At 45.0% G+C, this 25633-nt stretch overlaps 1 protein-coding gene across 1 annotated transcript in view; it reads right to left on the bottom strand.

Annotated features, from left to right (window-relative positions):
* The window catches only part of TINAG (tubulointerstitial nephritis antigen), a 265652-nt gene that overhangs the window by 87770 nt on the left and 152249 nt on the right, over positions 1–25633 (bottom strand). The window contains exons 6-8 of the mRNA XM_068233344.1: positions 21463–21613; positions 12882–13065; positions 6226–6271 (exon numbers count right to left, since the gene is read on the bottom strand). Of these exons, the coding sequence (XP_068089445.1) occupies positions 6226–6271; positions 12882–13065; positions 21463–21613 (381 nt within the window). The remainder of the gene's footprint in view (positions 1–6225; positions 6272–12881; positions 13066–21462; positions 21614–25633) is intronic.

Below are 25633 nucleotides of genomic sequence, written 5' to 3'. Positions count from 1 at the left end.
AGAGGGCAACCCTGTCGGGTTCCATTCCTTATCTCAAGAGGGCTAGACAGGATCCCATTTACCTTAACCCTATACATTGAAAGCATCCAGGCTCTCATATTGTCCCCCAGTCCAATATGCTCCAATACCACCGTGATGTATCCCCACCTGACCCTGTCAAATGCTTTTTCCGCATCTGTGGAGAGCAAAACAACAGGGACAGGTGAGGAACCCACCCATTGTATCACATCCATTGTCCTGATCGTATTATCTCTGGCCTCTCTCCCTTGTATAAAGCGCACTTGATCAAAGTGTATCAACTCACCCAGAAGCGGCGATAACCTATTTGCCAGTATTTTTGACAGTACCTTCAAGTCTATACTTATTAGGGATATAGGCCTATACCCTGCACATGATGTGGGATCTTTCCCTTGTTTCGGTATAACCGAGATATGTGACACCAATGACTCGCGTCCAAATTTCCCGCCTACATTATCTTTCACTTTTATAGCATTTAATGCTTTCACCCAGGAGGTTCACTTATCTCCTTAAAGCTTCTATAATATTCAAGAGTATAGCCGTCTGGGCCTGGGGCCTTCCCCCTTGGCATTTGCCCCATTGCCCTAGTCAGCTCCTCTGCCGAAATCTCTTTATAGGATGCAATTTTCCCATGCCTGAGGCCGCCACATATTCCTCCATTCCCCCCCCCCCCCGCCCCCATCCCCTACTACACTCTTCAATCCCATACAAACTTGTGTAATATTTACTAAACATTTTTCCCAGGGACTCATTCCTGTAGTGCCTCTGTCCCTTATTATCACATAGGAATGGAACATAATTTGCGGTTTGTTGTTGCTTCAATATTCTAGCCATCGGTCTACTCCCCTTATTCCCATATTCATAGAATCTCCTTTTGCATCTTGCTGCCATAAATTTAGCTTTAGAAAATAGTAGATTTTTAAGTCTCTCCCTTGCTTGGGTCAAGTCTACAAATAGTTTATCCGTGGGAGTTTTTTTATGTTGTGTTTCTAATCTTTCTATTTCTACCAGACATACTGCCATTTCCCTTTCTCTCTCCTTATTTATTCTACTTCCTTCCCTTATTAGTATCCCCCTCATTACCACCTTATGAGCCTCCCATAGCACAATAGGGGATATCCAATCTTTGTCATTCTCCTCAAAATACTGCTTCATTTCTTCTTTAAATGTAACTATTAATTCCTCATTTCGCAACAGGGATTCATTTAATTTCCAGTTCCAAAGACCCCTTTCCTTTTGCCTATATCCCAAGCTAAGAGTGACTGGGGAGTGATCCAAGATCACCGAAGATTCTATCTCTGTCTCAATTTCTTCCGATAGTAGATTATGTGAAATAAAGAAGTAATCTAATCTAGAGTAGGTCCCGTGTGGGATCGAGTAATAGGTATAATCTTTTGTGGAGGGGTGTTGAATCCGCCATATGTCAACTAGCTGGCGTTTGCCAATTTCTCTTTTGACCTTTTGATGGGCTCTCCTAGTGAGGGAGGGATTTCCCTGTGGATGAGTCCACTTGTGGGTCCATTAGCAAGTTTATATCCCCCGCAACTACTATTGACCCCTCGGCAGATTCGTCTAATTTAGCCAGAAATTGGTCCAAGAACCCTATTTGGCCAGTATTGGGAGTGTATACCACCCCCAATGTCATTCTCCTAGCATTGAAGAGTCCTTTAACTAGTACAAACCTACCCTGGGAATCTTTAATCACCACTATCTCCTCCTGCCTTATGTCACTTGCTAGCACAATTGCAACCCCTCTACTTTTGGCCTCCTTATAGTTACTGTAATAGGCTGTAGGATATCTCCTATTAGTGATCCCAGGGTGGTGGTCTCCTTTAAAGTGTGTTTCCTGCAAGAAAGCCACTTGAATACGTGATCTATACAAATTCTGTAGTAATATTGATATTTTCTCTGGGATATTCAATCCATGGACGTTCTGGGACAGCATATTAATCCGTGTCATTATTTCTCATCCCCCTTTCTTTACCAACCAGTGTGATACCAGTGTGAACATAAGGTGATCAAGAAAAGAAAAAACAGAATGGTTTTAAAAAAGGCAGTCCCTTCTGCCTTACATAGCATAGTGGACGTCGTCCACTCCTCCTTCTGCAAGGATAATTGAAAGACCGTCTATCCTGTGGGGGTTTCCTACCCCTTCCCCCCCCCCCCCCCCACTTCAGGGCTCCTTGCCCTTTCAGGGGCCAAAGACGGAGTGCCATAACCGGTACCGGACACTTCCCCCGCACCCCCCCCCCCTCCTGCCGGGCCACTTTTTACTCCTAGTGCTTTCCCATAATTTTATCTAAGTTCCTTCCATTTATTCTCTTATTCTCTTGTCTCCTCCTGCTGTCACTGCTCTATTTACATACAGGTCCAGGGAGATGAATCTGGCCAATTAAACTCACCCCTCATAATTATTACAGTCTTCCCTTCCTCCAGTGGGGGCTTCCACACCCTAACCCCATCCTCCCTCTCCGTGCCAAGTTATACTACCTACCCTCACCCCCCCCCCCCCCATGACGTGATAACTTCATACTTTTTTTAACCAAAATTCCCATTCATTTCCATTTTCAAACCACACACCTACTTATGTGCTTTTTCCTATTGTATTCCATTATATACACCAATATGTGTCTTTACATGGGTCCTCTCGATCCCCTCCCAGTCGGAGTGGGTGGGGGTGGGGGAATGCCCCCACCCAGTCCGAACTACATCATCTCGCTCTCTGCCCCCCACTCCCCACCCCCCCCCCATCCCTAGGCTTCCCTCCCCCACACCCAAATTTTGCATATATTCCCAAAAAAAACTTTTCTTATCTCTTTGCAAACTATCAAATTTTTATCCTTATACACTCCTATCTCGTGTACCACCTTATATTTGATTTATTGGCCATCCTACCATGATATCCCACACATCCCTCTTATCCCCCCACACATTAGTCATTTTCAAAATATTGCACCTCACCCCATTTTTCCTCGCGTCTCCCCACCACCCCGCGTCCCCCCCATCATAGCAAAGGGCGGGAGGATGGCACGGAGCGGGGGGGGGGGGGGGAGCAGACAGACAAAGCCACCCCCCGCCCTGCACCCCCCCCCCAGCCCAGCTCCCCATCATCCACAAGTGCCCCCCCCCCCCCTAAACCAACCCCCAGTTTACCGCTATTTATACTATAATTCCATTGTTTTAACAACCTGTTTGTTTGACAGCCTTAATGTATTTTAGAGTCTTTTAACCTGTCAGGGGAGAAAAGCAATCGAGGAAAACACATGTTACAAATATCTAATATATTCTCTCTCCCTCTATACAGCCATACTCAGTTTAACATCACTAGTTGCTACTTTAACATATATACCCCATTCTCCCCTCCCTCCTCCCCCCTGGACCCTACTTTTACTTCTCATTTAAGAGCAAGGAGGGGGGCAATGTCACCCAAATGGAAGGAAAGGCCTGTCCTACTTCACTTGTAATGTTCAGTCAATGTTACATTAGCACTTTCAGCTTCGGCGGCTCTGCCGCGTCTTACCCATCATTATTCCTTCTAAATCCCAGTCTGGGAGCTCTATCAGGGGGATACCGAGAGCTATAAAAAGATCTGGAAGATCCTCTGGGCCTCTCAGAGCAAAAGAGAGGGTCCCCTTCCTAATTAACAGTGAAAAGGGAAATCCCCATCTTTACGTGGCCCCCTCCTTTTGCAAAGCCATGATTAATGGTCTAAGAGCTCTTCTCTGCTGCAATGTTGATGACACCAGATCCTGGAAAAGTTGTACCGGTCTCCCCTCAAACTCAATCTCCGGGTGTTTCCAGGCTGCTGACATAATTGCCTCTTTCTCTGTATAATAATGTAGACAGCAAATCACGTCTCTTTCTTTCTCCCCAGCCCTCGGGTTTGTGCCTAGAGCGCGATGTATTCTATCTATGGCGATTATATGATCTTCCGGTCTTTCCAAGATCCTATTGAAGATTCCCTGTGCCGTCAGCCGCAACTTCTCTGGCCCACTGATTCCTGCAGACCCCGAATCCTGATGTTCTTCCTCCTAGACCGATTCTGTATATCTTCTAGTTGTGTGTATAGTAACTTATTCACAATTTGTTGGTTCTTTCTCTCTTTCTGCACCTCGACAAGGGTAGCTTTCACCTTTACTAACTCCTGTTCCAATTTCTCGGCTCGCGAAGACATAATTGTCATTTCCTCCCTTAGTGTGGCCACCTCCAAACGGGTAGCAGCCATAATCTTTTCAGTCTGTTTGCCTAGATCCTGCTTTGTAGGCAGCGTTTTCAGATGTGCACACATTTCCTCCAGGCTAGTATACTTCTTACTGGTCTGGGAGTACGGGAAACTTGACTGTTCCGGTTTCTCCACCATTCGATCTCAAGGGCTCCCTGAACCCATAGGCACAAAAAAGTCAGCCGCTCCTCTTTGGGGTGTTTTGGCCGCCGGCCCTGCTGCCGCTGTATTAGCCATCTCTGTCCCCTTTTTCCTTGCACCGCCCGCCATCTTTAGCTGTCGCTATGTGTGTTTGTCCACTTCCTTTACTGGGCCTGATGCCGCCAGCTGCCGGCAGGTGCAGACGGTATAGCAGTCCTCAGCAGGTCTGTGTGTGTTCTCGGATACACCCTGCTTGACTTGGGCGCTTGTACTCTCTGACCTTTTTTAACTATGGCTGCTGAGATACAAGCCACTGGTGCCCGTTATCTCCACTTCTTCCCGGGATCCACACCCCCCTATTGCGTGGCCTCCGGGCGCCCTGCTACGTCCAAGTCGGGATGCTCCACCGCTTCCTTGTACTCCTCCACTCCTTATGGACTGGGCCCTTTTTCCACTTTGCGGCCCGCGCTCCGGGTGCAGCCTCACACAGGTATCTCTACTGCCCCAGCTGGCTTTATCGGCATCCCGGTTCCCCGCTTTCCGCCTGGGGCTCGCTGCGGCTTCCTGCTAGCAGCTCCCAGGATTACGCTGCTGCATCAGAGGGCCCAGCTCTCGGCGAGGAGGTAACGTGAGCGGAACTACGTGGACGGAACTACGTCATGGCATCCGCTCCTACCCCCCAAAAAATAATACAAAAAAAAAAAATAATAATGTTTCTTGGCAAAATGATCCAGCATGTAGTCTTGAGTCTTGACATGCAATAAAATGACTGTTGTTGCCTTAATGGATGACTGAGCTCATAATGCCCAATTTTATTATTTCAGGCTTTTCTCATGAAAAATGCCTCCAGCTACACTAACTATCCCACATTCATATTTTCAACACTGATGAAATGTCTCTGTATGTATAGACAGCTGTGAGGACTTGCGCAGGACTGAGCTGGGCTTTTGAGGATTCTCATTACTCCCTGTGCAGTAAGGAAAGGTGAACATAGAACGTCCTTTCTGCTAAAGATGTGGATGGGGTAGAGGCATCAGCAGTTAGGTGGGTAAAGATGGAGACAGGAAAAGACTGTTGTTAACTTTGTCAATTTAAAATTAGAATACCTGTACTTTACAGTGTAAGATCAATTATCCTTCAGGATGTGATGGCAATGTAAAATAATTTCTAGGGAAATAAACCAGACTCTGTATCTATGAAGTAATGTTCCCTCACAAAAGGTAGAAATGCTTCTAAAAAGTATATAATTTCTACTACAAAAACGGCCAGCCCTATCTGAGCTACCCCCTCACTTGTGTCTCTGGTATTTATACACCACAATGGTTATAGAACAGTGTTTCTCAACTTTACTCTACACTGTACCCCTTTTTGAAATGCATTGATCACCAAGTACCTCCTTTGGTGGTTAACATCATCTTGAGTAACCCTTGACGCAATATTTTTTAGAAATACTTCATAATTGTGGAGGAATTCTTTCCAAACAATCCTCTATGCCTTAATTTACTAAAAGATAGTTATTGAAGTTTTTGTATATTTATCATTTCTTTATCTCAAAATTTACTAAAATAAATTGACTCCTGGGCCCTCCTGGGCCCAACCCAATACCTCTCCTGGTATGCGGGCAATGTGCTGAGAAATTAAGAGAATACTGAGTGCTGATTGACCAGTATTTATAGCGAACCAAAACTTATACACATACCTAGTTTCAGTATACTCTAGATTGTATTAAGTTTTCTCTCCAGCATGTTTGGCACCTTTCTATTTTGTCTAGCAAGATGTATTTGTCTGAGATGATTTAAAATATGAGTATATTTTATGCCTTTTATACTTCTTTCTTACTATACCTTGTACTGGTCCATTTTCAAATATTTCCTTCATGATTTCTCTTTCCTGAAACAAAACAGAGCAATGAAATACCTTAAATATGCTGTGTGTGTATATAGGTGAATGTAAAAAAAACTAAATGTACGTGTATACACTGTATGTATGTATGTATATATATATATATATATATATATATATATATATATATATATATATATATATATATATATATATATATATATATATATATATATATATAAATATATATATATATATGTGTATATATATATATAGATAGATAGATAGATAGATAGATATATATAGATATATAGATAGATATAACTGTATATATATATATATATATATATATATATATATATATATGTATATATAACATTTTCAGTGTGGGTCACCTCAGGAAGTGGAGAGGATATGTGAATATCTTTTTATCTGGGAGCAAACATCGAAGCACAAAAAGGTACGGGAAGATGTCGTCCGAAACCTTGCACTAGAGACTATTTGTCTTTCCAGTACAGAGCTTTTGGTGCAATCTTCCCGTAGCCCTGCTCTCTGCCTGTAAGCGCAGGAATTTCACAGCCGGGGGAGCTGTGCACCTGGAGAGGAGTCTTCTGCAGGTGAGTAAATGCTTTTTTTTTCTACAAGTGCACTTTATTTTCTGGTAAAATGCTTCCCACATTATGATTATTTTCTGGTGAAACATTGCCGCATTACGATTATTTTATGATGAAATATTGCTGCGTTACGATTATCTTCTGGGGAAAGATTGCCGCATTACAATTATTTTCCGGTGAAAGATTGCCGCATTACGATTATTTTACGGTAAGAGATTGCCGCATTACGATTATTTTAGGGTGAAAGATTGCCGCATTACAATTATTTTAGGGTAAAACTTTGCTGTGTTACGATTATTTTATGGTGAGAGATTGCCGCTTTATGATTATTTTGAGTTTTATGAAGTTTTATGTTCCTTATTACAAATGTATTAAAGAAAAACAGTTTAGAAAAGAAATGAATGAATCAGGGAGTAAATGGAGACACTTTAGTACCCAAGAGGAAGAAACAGATTGGAAGGAGAAATGGATATAAACTGCCACAACGATGGCTCACCTCAAGTTTTGCTTTGAGAAAGGCAGCTGAGCCTGTCGAAAACTTGTCAGCCCTGTGATACCCTGAAGTCTTCTGTGTGAATCAGAGTTGACATCTAGTAACTCACTTACGAGATTCCAGAGACTGCTGCGGGGAGGTGACGTCACCAGTAGTGAGGCGCCATAACCAGGTAGTGACTGCCACAAGCGCCGAAGGGGAACGCAGAACGGCTGGTCACAAAAAAGGAGGCGGCAGGAGTTGCAGAACTACCGGCCGGAGCTCCGACCAGAGGCGTATTTACAGACATGCACATGGGGCACCTGCTATAGGCGCCCCTTGCCACTCACCTGGAGGGGGGGCGCATCTCTCTGACCAAATAAAATCACCCCCCTCCCTCAGGTCCGAGCACCTCCTCCTCATGCTCCTTCCTCCTATGATCCGCGGCCGCCAGCGCTGTTACCGCTATGCTGCCCTGCCCGGAGGAGAGGTCTGACACACTTACAGTGTCGGTGGAATCTTGTAGCTACTCTTGTTGCCCTGGCAACTTCCGCAACTTCAAGCACAGTCTGCACAGTTTCCCTTCCTCCCTCCTGTCTGCAGGAAGCCCGAAAGACAAGCAGTGGAACGCAGGGAAGGACAGAGCAGACCATCTGATGTCACCTCCTTCCCCCGCTGGACTGTGCAAAGACTTGCTGAAGTTTGTGAAGGCTGCTGCAGGAATCAGGATAACGTGTCATATACCAGCCCAGCATGTAGCCTGTAATTATTATCTGCACAGCGGCTGTCTGCGAGACTTCACTAGTGATTGGGCTGATTGATATCACCCTCTCATCACTGTCCCGTGGCTGCAGGTAATTTATACTCACACCCACCATCAGTCAAAACTTTTGTTGCACACAGAAGTCATTTGGATCACCACACAGTGTACTAAAAACTGTTTGCTTCCACAGGTTTAACTGTTTATTGTTTGATTTATTTACCACTGGGGCTACTGGACTGGCCCTTATAAACACAGGGCAGCTTACCAATTACCATTTGCTCTCAGAGCTGAAGCTAAGTTAGAAATTAGATAATTAGAGATAAACTATAACCCATTATTATAAAATCTGTTCTGCAACAGCAGCAGCTGGCCACTACTTTCCCACTGTCCCACATTTTATTTAAAGAGAACCCGAGGTGGGATTTACTTATGCTAGTGGGGCACAGAGGCTGGTTGTGCACACTAACACCAGCCTCTGTTGCCCCATGGTGTGCCTCCAGGACCCCCTTGGGCACCGCTATATACCACCCGCAGTGCTGGCGACACGCAGCGTGTCGCCAGCACAATGTTTACCTCTGCTTTTCTGTTAGCGCCGCTCCCCGCCTCCTCCGTATCAGTGCTACCCGCCCGCGTCCCTTCCCTCCCGCTGCTTGGAGGGAAGTGACGCAGGCGGGTAGCGCCGATACGGAGGAGGCGGGGGGGTGGCGCTAACAGACAGGCAGAGGTAAACATTGTGCTGGCGACACGCTGCGTGTCGCCAGCACTGCAGGGGGGTCTTGGAGGCACACCATGGGGCAACAGAGGCTGGTGTTAGTGTGCACAACCAGCCTCTGTGCCCCACTAGCATAATTAAATCCCACCTCGGGTTCTCTTTAAGTTACAATTTCCATGCTATAGCAGGCCCGGTCCAGGGTTCACCACATTTTAGTTCTTACAATTTCCATCCATTGTACAGCAGGCCACTGCTTTCCCATAAGTTCTTCTGGGATTTTCCCAGAAGAAATGAAATTATGTGGGTAAGCCCTGCAGTGGCCTGCTGTAGAATGGATGGAAGTTTGTAAGAACTACTGAAATGTGGGAAAGCAGGAGCCTGCTGTAGTATGGAAATTGTAAATGTGTGTTTCCTAAGGTTCCTTGCAGTTGAAAATAATGATTGTTCATGTGACGTATTTTACTTACCTGGGGCTTCCTCCAGAATCCAGGCCCTGAAGTCTTGTTGTTCTCTCGCCCTCCTGGAGCTCATCCTTGATTCGTTGTGTGGCCCTGTAAACTGTGTACACTACTGCGCATGTGTTGGCTTGGTGGGCGAAGCACTTTGATTGCGCTCCTGTAAAGCGCTATGTACAGGTGCAGAATGCTCCCAGCCACAAGCGCGCAATCAAGTAGGCATGCCGCCAGGCTAGTGCATGGGCATTATTGCACGACTTAGCTAAATCACACACCTTACTGGGCCACAGCGGACCAAGGATGAGGACCAGTAGGTCAGCGAGGAAACTACAAGATTGTGGAGGCCCCAGGTAAGTGAAAGAGTGTTTTATCTGGTGTTATGGGGGGGGCGCAATTTCAGTGCTTGCCATAGGCACTATTTTCCCTAGATACGCCTCTGGCTCCGACTCAACATCAGCGGGAAGTAAAGATTGGACTGAGTACACCGGGGAGCACGTTAGTATAACGAAGCAGCTCTACCCATGTACTCACCACAGAATCATCGACTGAGGAACATCATAAGTGTAACAATTTGAGTGGAAAATACTGACACTTCATATAACTAACATGATTATATGGTGGAACCACACTGAGACTAATAGCCCCTAACTATAAGATAATAAAACTACTGGAGAGATTCTGGTGAAGACCCACATACAAAGTTTGAGAGTATCTAAAACAAAAGTTTGCTTTCTTAAAACAGAAAGAATTTGCGATAATTCAGGTTGGAGTGAGCTTGAGATGTCTCCCAGTGCAACACTGCTGAATATATGCAAATTAACCATTGTACCCTTAGAAGCTAAACACACCTCCAGAACCGCTGGAATGCAATGATGTGTCAGCTTGTTAATTTGTACAGAGCCATAATATTCCAACATGCATACAGACTGTTTCAGATTGTTTGATCCTCATCAGTGCATGGCATGGATTAATTGAGAGTATCTAACAACTTTTAAGTACTGACTTTTTGTACCAAATCTTTGGACATTTATTTCTTGGGTACACACGCGGTATTTTTATATACACATATTTTTTCGACCTTGCTTTTTATTTTACTTGTATTTTTATATTTATTTTTCTTTTTACTTTTTTCCTTGTTTAAAGACACATCGGATGGCCCCATGTGTGAATGAGCGCATGAATGCCACACATAAGTGAATATTGAATAAAAATGTATTGAAACCAAGTATACTGTATATAAATAGGCCTAACAGAAATGTATTTTACAATTTACAGTTTATGCATATTTTATATGTTTATTTGACAAACACCAATTAAAAAGTTCTTTAAAACTACTGAAGAATCCCAGCGCTACCTACGTGATTACAAATTATTACACTATAGGAACATTGGAGATAGTGGGGACCCTGATACGTTGGTAAGTTGCGGGTGAAAATTATAAACCTCACCCCACCGAGCGCCCTCCACTTTACTTACTCTTGACCTTCAAAATGACTGGTGTTCCTACAAAAGGAGACTAAAAGTTCATAAAGCTCAGAATATTATTTTATTATTTTATCTTTCCTTATGACTTAGGAGGAGAGAAAAAGAGAGGAAGATTTACATTTTTTGACCTTCAGAAGAAGTGTCCTCAGGTGGTATTTAGAGACTACTACAGAATTTAGAAAGTCAGATTCCGCATTAATTTTCTTTTTAGGTAAAAATAAGGGAAACAGAGCATCTAAGTATATGATTGCTCACTGAATTACTTATTCAGAATTGCATGCTAGTTTACCAGTATCATTTACATCACATTGTTCGAGGGCAGTGGCAGCAACCTGGATCACAATGCTGGAGCCACCTCAGATCTGATCTGCCGTGCCACCACATGTCATGCTTCAATACTGGATAACGTTCTTTCCAGTGGAAGACTGAGACCTTTTAGACTGATAAAAAAACACAACTTCGAGGTCCTTTTTATTGGAGCCCCAGCCCAATTATATACCTTTGTTATGTGAAAATATACCAATGTACTTAAAGTAAACCTGTAAAATAGAAAAGTGCCGCTAAGAGGTACTCGCCTCAGGAGGGAGAAGCCTCTGGATCCTTAAGAGGCTTCCACTGTCCTTTTTTCCATCCCTGGGACCCACAAAGAGTGGCCACCCTGTGCATGTGCGCTTGCTCTGTCCTGCTAGGCTCCAGGCAGAAATAGCCAAGCCCGATCGGATCGGTGCTACTGCACAGACATTAGCCATCTGCACAGTAGCAGGACCCGATCGGGCTTGACTATTTTCACCAGGAGCCTCAACAGGATGGAGCAAGCGCACATCAGAGCCAGAGCAAGGTCCTCCAGCACCCAAGGCTGAGATACCAAAGTTGCCCCTCCATCCCTCCCATAGAGAGTGTGATAAATAAAGAATAACTAGAGTGATCTGCCAAACTAAATTACTGGTGCAGAAATAATGTGCCAAGATTAAACAAAGTACACACCTATGTCACAGCCACACGCCAGGTCCAGGATAATTCTGGCTGACTGGCTTGCCCACCCAGTGCCCAGGCTACCTCGCAGTCTCTCTCTCCCTGTGCCATGACACTGCTGACTCAAGACAAGCTGCTGCAGCCTGCTGCTCAGTGAAGAGCAGTTATGAGTCACCCCCACACGCCAGGCTTCAAGTCCCTGTGGTCTGACTCAGGGATGCACAAAGGGCATTTCAAAGGTCAGATGGTGGCCAAGTTGTTGGCAGAGTTGGGGAAGGATTTAGAAGCGGAGGGGCAGAGAGCCATGACACATTTTTCCCGGCATTCAGTGCAGAGGAAGGGGTGGCCATAGATGCAGGCAGAACACATTTGCTCTGTAGCTATTGGTTCTGGGGGAGGAGAGGACAAAATACATGTATTACAATATCAGCCAAGCACTGTGAACGCATCAGCCTGCAGCAGGGGATGAAAATCATTGGGAAGTCAGTGACTGACAGCAGCAAGCAGTGGCGCACTACAGGTTCTGTCACTGTGCAGCGTGAGTACATACTTCTGGGTTTGCTGTGTGGCGCCGCCCTGTAATTACCGCTGCTTTGAGCATGTGGTTCACTCCACTGCATGGAAGATTCAGCCCCCCTGCGTGTTGGCACTGTTCTCTCCCACATACCTAGCAAATGTGTTGGTTCTATCATCTATAGGGGCTTTGCTATTAATGTTTAAAGTCGGCCCAGTAACTTTAATGGAATTTGTGAAACTGGTTCATCAAAAATTTTCAGTACCACTCAAAGTTTGAGAACATTTTTATGAGAGGTGTTTTCGCTCAACCCCAATTTTATTACTATTTTTATTTATATAGCAGGAACATCTTCTGCAGCGTTGTACAATGTACAAAAAATATACAATAATGGGGAACATAGATACAAGAACCCCTTTCTAAATAGATGGCAAAAAACTGTTTACCTCCATACGCAGATCATGTCCCACTAGTCATTTAGTTCCTGGAATTAAAGCAATCCAAATATTTTAGATAAAGCAAGCAATGTGTTCCTCTGATTTGCTCCAAAGTTAAGCAGGCACTAATTATGGCCAGAAAGCATGATACCAAATATATACACATGAAGGCAAAGCTGGTTTGCTGAATATTTATTGTGGATGAACAGATTTGCTCAAATATAATGTACTCACATTAGATGGAACTCTGTAAGGTGGACTGCACTGATGAAGGTAATTAGAATCTTCTAAATTGTTAGGGCAATGTTTTGTTGCATGGCTTTTACCATAGTTATCAGAGATGCTTGAAATTCCACAGGTAGTGTAAACACTATTGCTGTCTTCCATCATGTACGGATAGCATTCATGTGACACCAATCTGCGAAAGGCAAAACATAAAAACAGAGTTTCAGGTCATTCCTGGAAAAAAAAATACTACTTAGATCATAGCAAGTTCATTATTTCATGTGCACATACACTTTAACCCCTAAATAAAGTTTGACTTACTTTGGCTGCCTTCCCCAGCCCTGCAGGCTAGGCATGGTATGTGGAGGCAGCAGGGTATGGGTGGCTGCAGGGAGCTCCCATACATACCTGTCCAGATGGCAGGATCGCTTCTTCTTCTTTCACCATGCCAGCAATGTACTCCCGGGCAGCAGGACCGGGCCGAGGCAGAGGCGAAAGAGGCTCCAGCCTCAGGGCTCAGTGTAGGAGGGGGCGCACAGTTCACTTAGCTATTATTCCTCTATTGTATTTGAAGAAGAGATAAATAAGGAAAGGGGATACACGGCAGTGACTGAAAGCCAGATAACTAGATATCAAGGTTTTGCAGGGGTTGGGAGCCCTGGGTGGCCTCTTAGTCTAATAGCAATCAGTGTGTGATGGCTGGAGTGAGAGGGATGGGGGGGCACACTTTGGTGTCTTAGCCTTGGGTGCTGGAGGACCTTGTCCCAGCTCTGCCCGGCAGGTCACCTCGATTCCAATCATATGGTATGACGTGATGGGGATCCAAGAGACAGTGTCAGCGTCACAGTTCCAAACGGTGGTGGAAGAGGGATAAAGAAAAAGTCTCTTCCATCACCCCTCTTCCATTCCCCCTCTTCCACCACTGTGTGGCGCTGCACCGCTAACACGGTCTCCTGGATCCCGATAACATGTGATCTCGGGGCTGGTTCATGAAGCTGAGCAGCCACTACTATGTTAATTGAGAAAAATACATATGTCTGCTTTTATTACTCTTGGAGTTTCGGTGTATTTTAATAGAATATTTTAAAGGTGGAGCCAATTTTATGCATGAAATTTATCTGCCAATAATAAAAAGTGTAAATAATAAAGTTGTAATTCCTGGGGGTTATACTTTCTGACCACCCAGCGCAACAAGGCTAAGTAGCTGTATAATGGAAGAGGCTTCACAGATGGACACAGGACTAATGAACATGGGAGCAAGATTGTCCAGAGCAACTGCAGCTCTGGGCCGCCTATCAGGCTAGAAGCTAAGTGATATAATACACAACAGGCGTAGTAGTCGGTAACCGGCTTGGGTCATACACGTTAATTCAGATGTCAGTCGTATTGGAAGGATTAGGCAGATTCATAGTCGAGAGGCAGGCAAAGGTCGGTATACAATATACAATATTACAAATAATACAATACTGACTGACTAGAGTACATATATATTGTGCTGATGCGCAATATATGAAATGTACAGTAGCTCTTAAAGATCTCACTAGCTAAAGCACAAGTAATGACAATTAACAAGACAGACAACAGACAGACAGACGGAATGCTCAGCTAATCTAGTCGCTGTTTCAGCGACGGCAACATTCACACTGAGATAGACAAGACTAACAACTAGGAGCGAACTAATGGCAACCACTGCTATAGTTCGTCCTCACGAACAAGGCAAGAACAAGGCTAGGAGGAATACTACCAGTCACCAACGTGGTGCTGGCAGAATCCAGAAGACATGAAAATACAGAGCAAGGCATTATACATTTTTACAGTAACAACTTTCACAGCATAGACCCAACGACAACTCAGAGAGCTGAACGCTATGTTGGGCGGAGTCTGAAATGGGAGGCAGACTTTCATGCCGGCATCAACCAATGGATGCAGGTATTCAAGATTTCCACACAGCTGAATGGTAATCATTCAATCCTGAGCTGGCTTGATTACCATTTGCTAGCTGAAAGACTATCATAACAAATGCATGCAGTACTATGCAACAACATGCATGCAGGAAATACAGGGCTATCTGGCAGCAGTTCAACTGCAGCAAACCATAGGAGGAATCCTGACAGCATCCTGAACTGCTATGAACTGCAGAGTGATTGCAATTGACAAGAAGACTCACTGTGAATGAGCAACCGAATCCAAGCAGACAAGTCAGAACTGCCCAATTGCAGCTCCACTGCAAGCGACAGAACATGCTACAGGAGAGATCCTGACAAAAATGAATTGTTGTAAAATAGTGGCACTCATTACTACAGGACAAAAAAACAGTTTAAGCAAATATGTTTTATAATGGGAGTCAGTAGTGATGTGCTCTTCTTGTATTGTCTCAGACAATGGCAAAATAAGGATTGCTTCAGTAATAATCAATATAGTTTATAAACATCCAGAACTTTTTTTTTTAAACATCTTTAGGTATCTGAAGCCTTACAGGATTCTGACCCAGTTTATTTACAACATGATATAGGAAGAGAGTACTTTAACAGCACTTTAAGCATAACCTACATTCCTCCCTTCTTCCCTTAAATATAAGGCCATTACTGCAACAAGGCCCTGGGCTGCATCATGGCAGCAGGCAGTTTAGTCCCCTGAGCGGTATAATGTATGTCATGCAGACAGGTACATTTATGGGCAATCCTAGTAGGAACAAAAACAAACACCATACACCGACATCCATCAGACTCAATAAACAGCATTGCCAGCATGCATGTCAGTGTCAAACATTGAAAGATTAATCTCCTGAAAGGGAAGAAGACTTCAATGTGCAAGTACCACACTGACTGTAAAGATTGACAAGTTTATGTTTAAATAATAGCATATGCAATTGGTAAAGTATAAAAGTGGTAGACACTAGACATTAGACAGATTGATGTGAAAAAAATGGAGGGCATTAGATAAGATAAAATAAAACTAAGAATAGGGCAAAAATCTACAAAAAACACCCAATGATTCAGGCAGTTAAAACAAAACAAAAAAATATTATATTACTATAAGCAGGGTGGTTCAGTCTGCTTTAAAGAGACTCTGTAACAAAAATTGCATCCTGTTTTTTATCATCCTACAAGTTCCAAAAGCTATTCTAATGTGTTCTTGCTTACTGCAGCACTTTCTGCTATCACAGTCTCTGTAATAAATCAATGTATCTTTCCCCTGTCAGACTTGTCGGCCTGTGTCTGGAAGGCTGCCAAGTTCTTCAGTGTTGTGGTTCTGCTATGAACTCCCCCTTCCAGGCCCCTCTATGCACACTGCCTGTGTATTATTTAGATTAGGGCAGCTTCTCTCTTCTCTCTTATCTTTTACAAGCTGGATAAATTGTCCTCTGAACTGGCTGGGCTTTCACATACTGAGGAAATTCAGACAAGGGCAAAGCTGTTTGCAGGAAGAAAAGAGCAGCCTGAAACTTCAGTGCATGAGAGATGCAGGGGGAAAGAAACACACAATGATCTCTTGAGATTCAAAAGGAAGGGTGTATACAGCCTGCTTGTGTATGAATGTATTTTCTATGTGTGGACATACTGTACATCAACCTACTTCCTGTTTTGGTGGCCATTTTGTTTGTTTATAAACAAACTTTTTAAAACTGTTTTTAACCACTTTTAATGCGGCGGGGAGTGGCGAAATTGTGACAAAGGGGAATAGGAGATGTCCCCTAACGCACTGTTATGTTTACTTTTGTGCGATTTTAACAATACAGATTCTCTTTAATAAGCATCAAGAAATCACTTCTTTCACCTAATCAGTTCACTGCCTCAAACATGGAGATCTAGTAGCTTACATGCTGTAATGTAGAAATGGGTTTAAAGGGAAGGTTCAAGCAAAAAAAAAAAAGTGAGTTTTACTTACCTGGGGCTTCTACCAGCCTCATGTAGCCATCCTGTGCCCTTGTAGTCACTCACTGCTGCTCCAGTCCCCCGCTGGCAGCTTTCTGACCTCGGAGGTCAGGGCCACATTGCATACATTTTTACGCATTCCAGCTAGTGCAGGAACAAAAATTTACGTGTTGCACCACTAACACGTAAAAATGTATGCGTTAATGTTCCTGCACTAGCGGGAATGTGTAAAAATGTACGCAATTCGGCTCGACCTCCGAGGTCAGAAAGCTCCCAGCGGGGGACTGGAGCAGCAGTGAGTGACTACGAGGGCACAGGATGGCTGCATGGGGCTGGTAGAAGCCCCAGGTAAGTGAAACTCATTTTTTTTTTTTTGCTTGGACCTTCCCTTTAAAAGTTTGGTTTAGAAACAGAGTCCTCAGGACTCAGGAGACAGTAAAATGTAGATTTTAATTAAACGTTATTGATCTCCATAGATGTTCAAAAATGTACAGTTCTTTGGTACATCAAAATCAGTTACAAAATATATAAAAACCGAATGATTAAATTGCTGTGTAATCTGTATATGGAGTCTATTGTCTGTAGTAGTTTTCTTTGAGCGTATGTATATGTGTATATGTGCCTGTATGTAAAGAGAATGAATGAATGTGTGACCAGACCTTCCTGCTAGTTTCTTATTTATATATTGGTCCTCAGTATTCCTACTGTTCTGCCTTCTGATTGGACCAGCAATAATGCTATGATGTATCTTTTGAGTTCTTCAACTACATATAATTAATATCATGAACGAAGCCTCTTTTCCTGGCTCAGAATAACCTAGGGTTGCATCACGTCACACAACAACCAGCTGTTGACTATGAAGCCAAGATACAATTTCTACAACCAGAAGCCTAGCTTGACAGAGATCTATTTTCTACACTTCTAATGATGATTGGTCTTGACATCTGTAACCTTAAATTCCACAAGAAAAGGAACACATGCTCAGCAGACCTTTAAATGTTCATTCTAAACCTTAGCAATATATACTGTATATCTATTAACCTCCTTGCCGGTTATCCCGAGCTCAGCTCGGGGTAACCTGCGTAGGAGGATTTCTCAGGCCCCGCTGGGCCGATTTTCAAAAAAAAAAATTTCCTGCATGCAGCTAGCACTTTGCTAGCTGTGTGCAGTTTCCGATTGCCACCGCTCGCTGCCGATTCGCCGCTACCCGCCGTGCCGCCCCCCCCCTCCAGACTCCTTGCGCAGCCTGGCCAATCAGTGCCAGGCAGTGCTGAGGGGTGGATCGGGATTCCCTCTGACGTCCCAACATCCCGACGTCCATGACGTCGGTGACCCGCCCGGTCACCATGGCGACCGGGGAAGCCCAGCAGGAAATCCTGTTCTGAACGGGATTTCCTGCTTACTCTGATCGCCGAAGGCGATCAGAGTGGATAGGGGGATGCCGCTTGTCAGCGCCTATCATGTAGCGAGCCCTGGGCTCGCTACATGATTTAAACATTTTTTTTTTAAAAAGTGCTGCGCTGCCCCCTTGATGCCAGAATTGGAACGGCAAGGGGGTTAATCAACATTGTATAAATATCACTATATTAAACAATAGCTTTGATATCTCAATCTCCTGACATCATACAGATATAATTTGTCATCCGGCAGGGCCCTTAGCCAAATGTAGAAATCAAAATCCGTCAATGATATATCATTTGATTAAAATCTCAAAACATTCAACATATAATATGTAATAACTTCCTATTCCAATTCCTGCTGGGATTTTTTTTTTACAATCATTCCTAATCCCCCAAACAGGGCTGGCTTTAGACTTTTTGCTGCCCGTGGCAATCTCGCGAGGATGGTTTTTACTGTACATACCAATATGTCACTTCATAGACAGCTCATAGATAGGGCATCACATCAATTACTGTATTTGTTGGACTATAAGACTCACTACCACAAAAGTGGAGAAAAAAAAGTCACTGTGTCTTATAGTACAAATGCAGGGGGGACACAAGGGGACAAACGGAGGACACGGGGACACAAAGGGCCATAGAAGAGGACACAGAGGAGGACAGAGGCGGACACAGGAGGACACGAGTGGGTCAGAGGAGGACTCAGGGAGACACAAGAGGTACAAGGGGCATAATCCACAAGAAGCCCCTTCACCATGCACCAGGTTTAGTATATGTTTTTGCCCTGGTTTGAAACAGTAATAATTGCCACATGAATAATTCCCAGGAGGTCAATAACCATCGAATTACTAGAATTGTGCCTATGAATTTTTCCCTTGCATTGTGGTCTTTTAGTTATTTTGGGGGCCTTATTAACTAAACACTGGTAAAATTACCGTGCGCACACAAATCATTTTTGCAAATTGCAACTAAAGCAACATGCAGTGTGCACACACATAGTGCAACTTACTCATTGCCAGTATGAGTGCTACATGCACTGGAATTTTATCAGTGTTTAGTGAAAATGGCTCTATGGGCTTGATTCACAAAGCCTTGGTAACTGTTATCATGGCTGTGAAAAAGTGCTTTGCAAAAAACGGTTATCACGCGCAAAAATTCACGTTCGCGCGAACGTTAACGCGCGATAACGTGAATTTATCGCGCAAACGCAAAACATTAATATGTGAGAATTTCACGTTATTGCGGAAATGCAAATTTTTGTGCACGATAACGGTTTTCACGCTAAATTTCACGCAAAGCACTTTTCACAGCGTGATAACAGTTATCACTGCTTTGTGAATCAAGCACAATATCTTTCTTAAAGGACACCCGAGGCGGAAAAAAACAAACTAAACAATAGTATCTATCTTCCTTCTCCTAAAAATGACTTTTTAAGATATTCCACAGTTTTATTTTATGGTTAACTCTACTTTAAGTTACTTTAAATTACTTACGTTAAGTTTTAACTGTTTTATTGGTTTTGCTCAATGACATATTCATTGAAGTATGCCAGAGCTAAAATCTATGAACTATTGACCCTTTTTTTTCGCTTTCCTGCTCTCAGAAGCCATTTTCGGCTAGGAAAGTGTTTTATAGTTGGAATTTCTTATCAGTGAGGGTCACACTGTCAGGACTGAGTCAGACACTTACATACCTGATATTTAACTCCTAGTTCAGACAGAGAAAGAAAAAATGGAACGCAGCATAATTATTTGTGTGCTAGGCACTGTACATACCCATGTCTATCTCATCATGCCTTATGTCACCTCGGGTATCCTTTAAGAAAAATCTGCAGAGAGACTGTGTGCATTTTCCATTTTCCAGTCGGATACCCGACTGAGCTAGAGAGCACAGCTCTCATTTATTGTTTTCTATATGTTATGATTGTTAATTTATAAGATATGCACCTTGCACCCTAGCACTTAATTCCCTGACGGCCAGGGCCGGATTTGTACTTTTTACCGCCCAAGGCCCACTATCACCAGCTGCCCCCTGATAACAGTATCTGAAACTTCCCCCCCCCCCCCCAAACCCCAACACAGCAGTGATTAGATTGTAGGTTCCTCTGTAGACAATTAGTGAAGTGATGGCAAGGATTACATTATAAGCTCCTCTGAGGACAGTTAGTGACATGATGGCAGGGACTATATTGTAAGCTCCTTGGCGAGTGGCACATTCAGTGAGTGACAGCCAGCTCAGAAATTACTGTGTCTGTTCGCTGCCCCTTCATCCCCCAAGTGCCAGTTCCGACTGTTAACCTCCTTGCCGGTCTAAAAAATCCGGCAAGGAGGCAGCGCCGCACTTTTTTCAAATTTTTTTTTTCTAAATCATGTAGCGAGCCCAGGACTCGCTACATGATAGCCGCTAAGCGGCGGCATCCCCCCACCCACTCCGATCGCCTTCGGCGATCAGAGTATGCAGGGAATCCCGTTGAGAATGGGATTTCCTGCAGGGCTTCCCCGTTCGCCATGGTGACCGGGCGGGATGACGTCACCGACATCATAGACGTCGTGACGTCAGAGGGAACCCCGATCCGCCCCTTAGCGCTGCCTGGCACTGATTGGCCAGGCTGCGCAGGGGTCTGGGGCGGGGGGGCGGCTCGGCGCGGCGGGTAGCGGCGAATCGGTGGCGAGCAGCGGCGATCGCGTATTACACGCAGCTAGCAAAGTGCTAGCTGCGTGTAGGGAAAAAAAATTATGCAAATCGGCCCAGCGGGGCCTGAGAAATCCTCCTGCGCAGGTTACCCCGAGCTGAGCTCGGGATAACCGGCAAGGAGGTTAATAGCCACCCACCGCTATGTGCAAACTCTGTGTAGCAGGATGAATGTTTGGCAGGCTAAGTGCTATTACCACCTTGCTGCCCACAGCCAGCCCCTCGCTTTCCTGGTGCCCTAGGCCATGGCCTATGTGGCCTTGCCTGAAATCCGGCCATGCTGACTGCTCCAAATGGGGAGCTGAAACATGTCAGATTGGTGGTGGGGGGTTTCTTTATAGCACTTTAGCAATCTTAGTGAGGAATAGGTTGATCAGATGTATGTTTACAAATGATTAATATCTGATCATTGATTTTGTAACCTACCTCAGACAGGTCAATTAGGCATATGAATTCATTTTAATTATATTAATAAAAGTTATATTTTATAATGTACACACTCCAGATAGGAATTATTCTTGTGTTTTCTAAGTGCTATTTTAGCAAGAGATCCACCTTAACATTTTGTATTTAAAAAGATCCATTTCACAGGACTAATGTTTCTATGGTGGCCTACATATTTACCCACGTTTTCTCAGGAACCACCAAGCACCATCTATGTGTCCTCCCATGCATCCATTCTGATTGTGAACATTGCAAGAGATAAGATGTTGAGGTGACAAGTTTGCTATATGGCGACCCTCGGAGTGTATTGCTATCCGGTCAGCTGCAACACCTATGATAAAGAAAGTGTACTTTACAGTTATTCATAGTTGATAAACCCACTTGGAACTACAAAACAAATGTTAATGATCAAATAAAAACAGTTAGGGCCCATTCACACTTAAAAGTAGCAAAACGGTAGCACTAAGTGCTACCGTTTTGCGCGGTTGATTGTGCCGTGAGTAGCGCTGTAAAATCACTGTACACTTTCGTGATTCAGAGTGACCACAATCAGCACTTTTATTAGCACTGTTTCATGATCAATCCTGAATCGTGGTAAAATGCTGCAGGCAACACGTTTTGCGATTGCCACTAATCACAAAACACCCGTGATTGGCGGCAATCACGACAGTGAGATCACTGCCATAGATTAACATTGTGCTAGCACTTTAAAAAGCTAATCGCCTAAGTGAGAATGGGCCCTGAAGCAAGGTTCACTCTTTTCAAAATCCCAAGTATTTTCCAGCATGTGAATTAGCATTACAACTTAAAACCAATGTAAGTCTATGGGCTTGCATATGCTTAGCTGAACCTGAAGTGAGAGGGTTATGGAGTATGCCATATTTACTTCATTTTAAACAATTTCAGTTGCATGGCAGTCCTGTTGATCTTCTGGCATCAGTCGTGTCTGAGTCACAACCCTGAAACATCCATGTGGCTAATACAGTCAGACTTGAGTCAGAGCCAGGAGCCTATAGGCCTATAGGCACATAATCTCTGGTGCCCTAAACCCCGCCCCTTAACACAGGCCATGGCCCTTAATTCACGCCCCTTGTCTTAGTGGGTGGCTGGGTCTGGTAGCAGGATCTGGGTGGCTGGGTCTAGGTGCAGGGTGGCTGGGGCAGAGTGGCTGGGTCTGGGGCAAGGTGCAGGCTGGATATGAGAGCAGGGTGGCTGGGGCAAAGTGCAGGCTGGGTCTGAGTGCAGGATGGGTCTGGAGGCAGGCTGGCTGGGTCTGGGTGTAGGGTGGCTGGGTCTGAGTTCAGGGTTGCTAGGGCAGGGTGCAGGCTGGGTATGGAGGCAGGGTGGCTGGGGCTGAGTGCAGACTGTCTAGCGCTGGGTGGTTGGGGTTGGTGGGGTGCAGGCTGGCTGGAGCTGGGTCTGGGTGCAGGCTGGGTCTGGGGGCAGGGTGGCTAGGGCAGGGTGCAGGCTGGGTATGGGTGCAGGCTGGGTCTGGGGGCAGGGTGGCTAGGGCAGGGTGCAGGCTGGGTATGGGTGCAGGCTGGGTCTGGGGGACAGGGTGGCTAGGGCAGGGTGCAGGCTGGGTCTGGGTGCAGGCTGGGTCTGGGGGCAGGGTGGCTAGGGCAGGGTATGGGTGCAGGCTGGGTCTGGGGGACAGGGTGGCTGGGACAGGGTGCAGGCTTGGTATGGGTGCATGCTGGCTGGGAGAAGGCGTGGTCTGGGGGGGCAGGGGCATGGTGCAGGCTGGCTGGGGCAGGGTGGGTAAGGTGCCGGCTGGCTGGGGCTGGGTGCCTGGTGCAGGGTGGGTAAGGTGCAGGCTGGCTGGGGCAGGGTGGGTAATGTGCAGGCTGGCTGGGGCTGGGGAGCTAAGGTGCAGGCTGGCTGGGGCTGGGGGGCTAAGGTGCAGGCTGGCTGGGGCTGGGTGGCTGGGGCAGGGTGGGTAAGGTGCAGGCTGGCTGGAGCTGGGTGGCTAAGGTACAGGCTGGCTGGGGCAGGGTGGCTAAGGGGCTGGGTGGCTGGGGCAGGGTGGGTAAGGTGCAGACTGGCTGGGGCAGGGCGGCTAAGGGGCTGGGTGGCTGGGGCAGGCTGGCTGGGGCAGGATGGCTAAGGTGCAGGCTGGCTGGGGCAGGGTGGCTAAGGTGCAGGCTGGCTGGGGCAGGGTGGCTAAGGTGCAGACTGGCTGGGTGCCATGATAGGAGACCTTAGATCAGCAGTGACAAGTGTAACATCAGCCTCCCTCCTTCCCTGCAGAGTACGAGCGGAGTGTTAAGTATTAGAACACTCACCGGGATCTGACATGCCAGTGATTAACGCTTCTCTCCCCGCAGCGAGCCAAGCGTCATCTCCTAGGCAACAGCGTGTCTCCTTACCGTGACGCGCTGTCGCCAGTACATGCAGGCACGTCACAGTAAGGAGACACGCTGTTACCTAGGAGATGACGCTAGGAGCGCTGCGGGGAGAGAAGCGGTCATCACTGACATGTCGGATTCCAGGTGAGTCTTCTTATACTTAACGCTTCGCTCACACTCTGCAGGGAGGAAGGGAGGAAAGGGCACTAGTAAGCCACCTCTCACGGATGGTCCCACCTGTAGGCACGTGCCTTGCCTGACTATGGGTAAATCCGGCCCTGGTCAAATCACCTGATCTGCATGCTTGTTCAGGGATTATGGCTAAAAGTATTAGAGACACAGGATCAAGGGGACAGCCAGGCAACTTGCATTGTTTAAAAAAATAAATAAATAGAGCAGCCTCCATATCACTGTCACCAAGTTTTCCCTTTAAATGCCAATTTTGAATGTGAGGGGGAAACAAAAAACCTCAGTTAGCTCGCCTAAAAGCTTTTATTGATCGTGTGCAAAGTTTAGCGCTGCACAGTGCGTGTGAAACGTTGCACCTGGTGTCCCTAAAACGTCGCACCGGGTGCGCCCGAAACAGCGCATGGTGTGGCATTTCCGGAGCACCCGGTGCAACATTTTAGGGGCACCAGGTTCAACGTTTAAGTCGCACCCGGTGCGATGTTTCGTGCGCACTGCGCAGGGCTTTAAACCTTGCGCATGCTAACTTAGCACGCAAAACTTTGCACTTCTTAAAGAGCTTTAGGTGTGCTACAGGGCTTTTAGGCGTGCTAAGTTAGTTAGCACCCTTTTGTGAATCAAGCCCAATATGTAGTCATGAGTAGAAGCATTCTGCTACCCTTTTACTAGGAGGGTTTTATCAATACAAAATGATAAACCAACCAAATAGATGGGTTTTAATTGTATACAACAAACATACTTGTTGAAATATAACTTATAGAGAAACTGTAACCAAGAATTGAACTTCATCTCAATCAGTAGCTGATACCTTCCATGAGAAATCTTTTCCTTTTCACAAACGGATCACAGGGGCTCTGTATGGCTGATATTGTGGTGAAACCATTCCCACAGTATGATGTCAGGACCCTGGTTCTGCTGATATCGCACTGTGGGAACCTTGTTGCATTGTGGGAAATAACAGCTGTTCACAGCTGTTTCCAACTACCATAAAAGCAAGCAGCATCTCCCTCCACTGACATCACCTGCCAGCACTAAAAATGTCACCATGTGATAAATTTCAGAATGTAAATCAGGGAGATGAAAGATTACAATGATCAATCACTGACTAAAATCATTTTACATAATTATTGTACAAATGAAGCACTTTTGATTACATTATTTTCACTGGAATTCCTCTTTAATACAGCATTTTTTTTACGAATAAAGGCTGGACAATATCATTTGAGCAATACAACCAAATACATCATGGTAATAAAATGCTAAAGAAGGCCTGATGCGTGTTTCACTGTAAAAGAATGTCGCTTCCCCAGAGGCAAAATATAAGTAGTGGCACGATGATTGTGGAATAAATGTCTGCAAAGAACAATTTTACAATCAGTGACAGTAAAAATTCTGGTCTTACTTGTGGCAAACATCCTATAATATTACTACGCTGTGTCTTGTACAGTTTGATGTTTTCTGTAATGTATCATGTTTGTGTTCTGTTCGGATGTCAGCTATTGAGATTGAGATCTTGACACATTCTCCTTATTGCTTTTTCTTACCATCTTTTGGCATGTTACACTTAATTTTATGTTTGAATACAGTGGGCTTGATTTACAAAAGGGTGCTAACACAGTTAGCACGCCTAATAGCTTTGGACGTGCAAACTAGGGTGCTAAGTAGTTTGCATGTCCATATCTGTTACTGATCGCGCGTTAAGTTGGTGCGCCCGAAACGTTGCACCGGTGTGCGTGAAACGTCACACCAATCGCGTGTAAATAGCTTTTCAGGCTATTTTGCGAACCTTTGCGCATGCAAACGCTTGCACGTATTTT

The sequence above is a fragment of the Hyperolius riggenbachi genome, chromosome 4, assembly GCF_040937935.1.
Source record: "Hyperolius riggenbachi isolate aHypRig1 chromosome 4, aHypRig1.pri, whole genome shotgun sequence".
NCBI lineage: Eukaryota > Metazoa > Chordata > Amphibia > Anura > Hyperoliidae > Hyperolius > Hyperolius riggenbachi.
The sequence above is the reverse complement of the archived record's forward strand: the minus strand, read 5'-3'. Positions and strand labels throughout refer to the sequence as shown.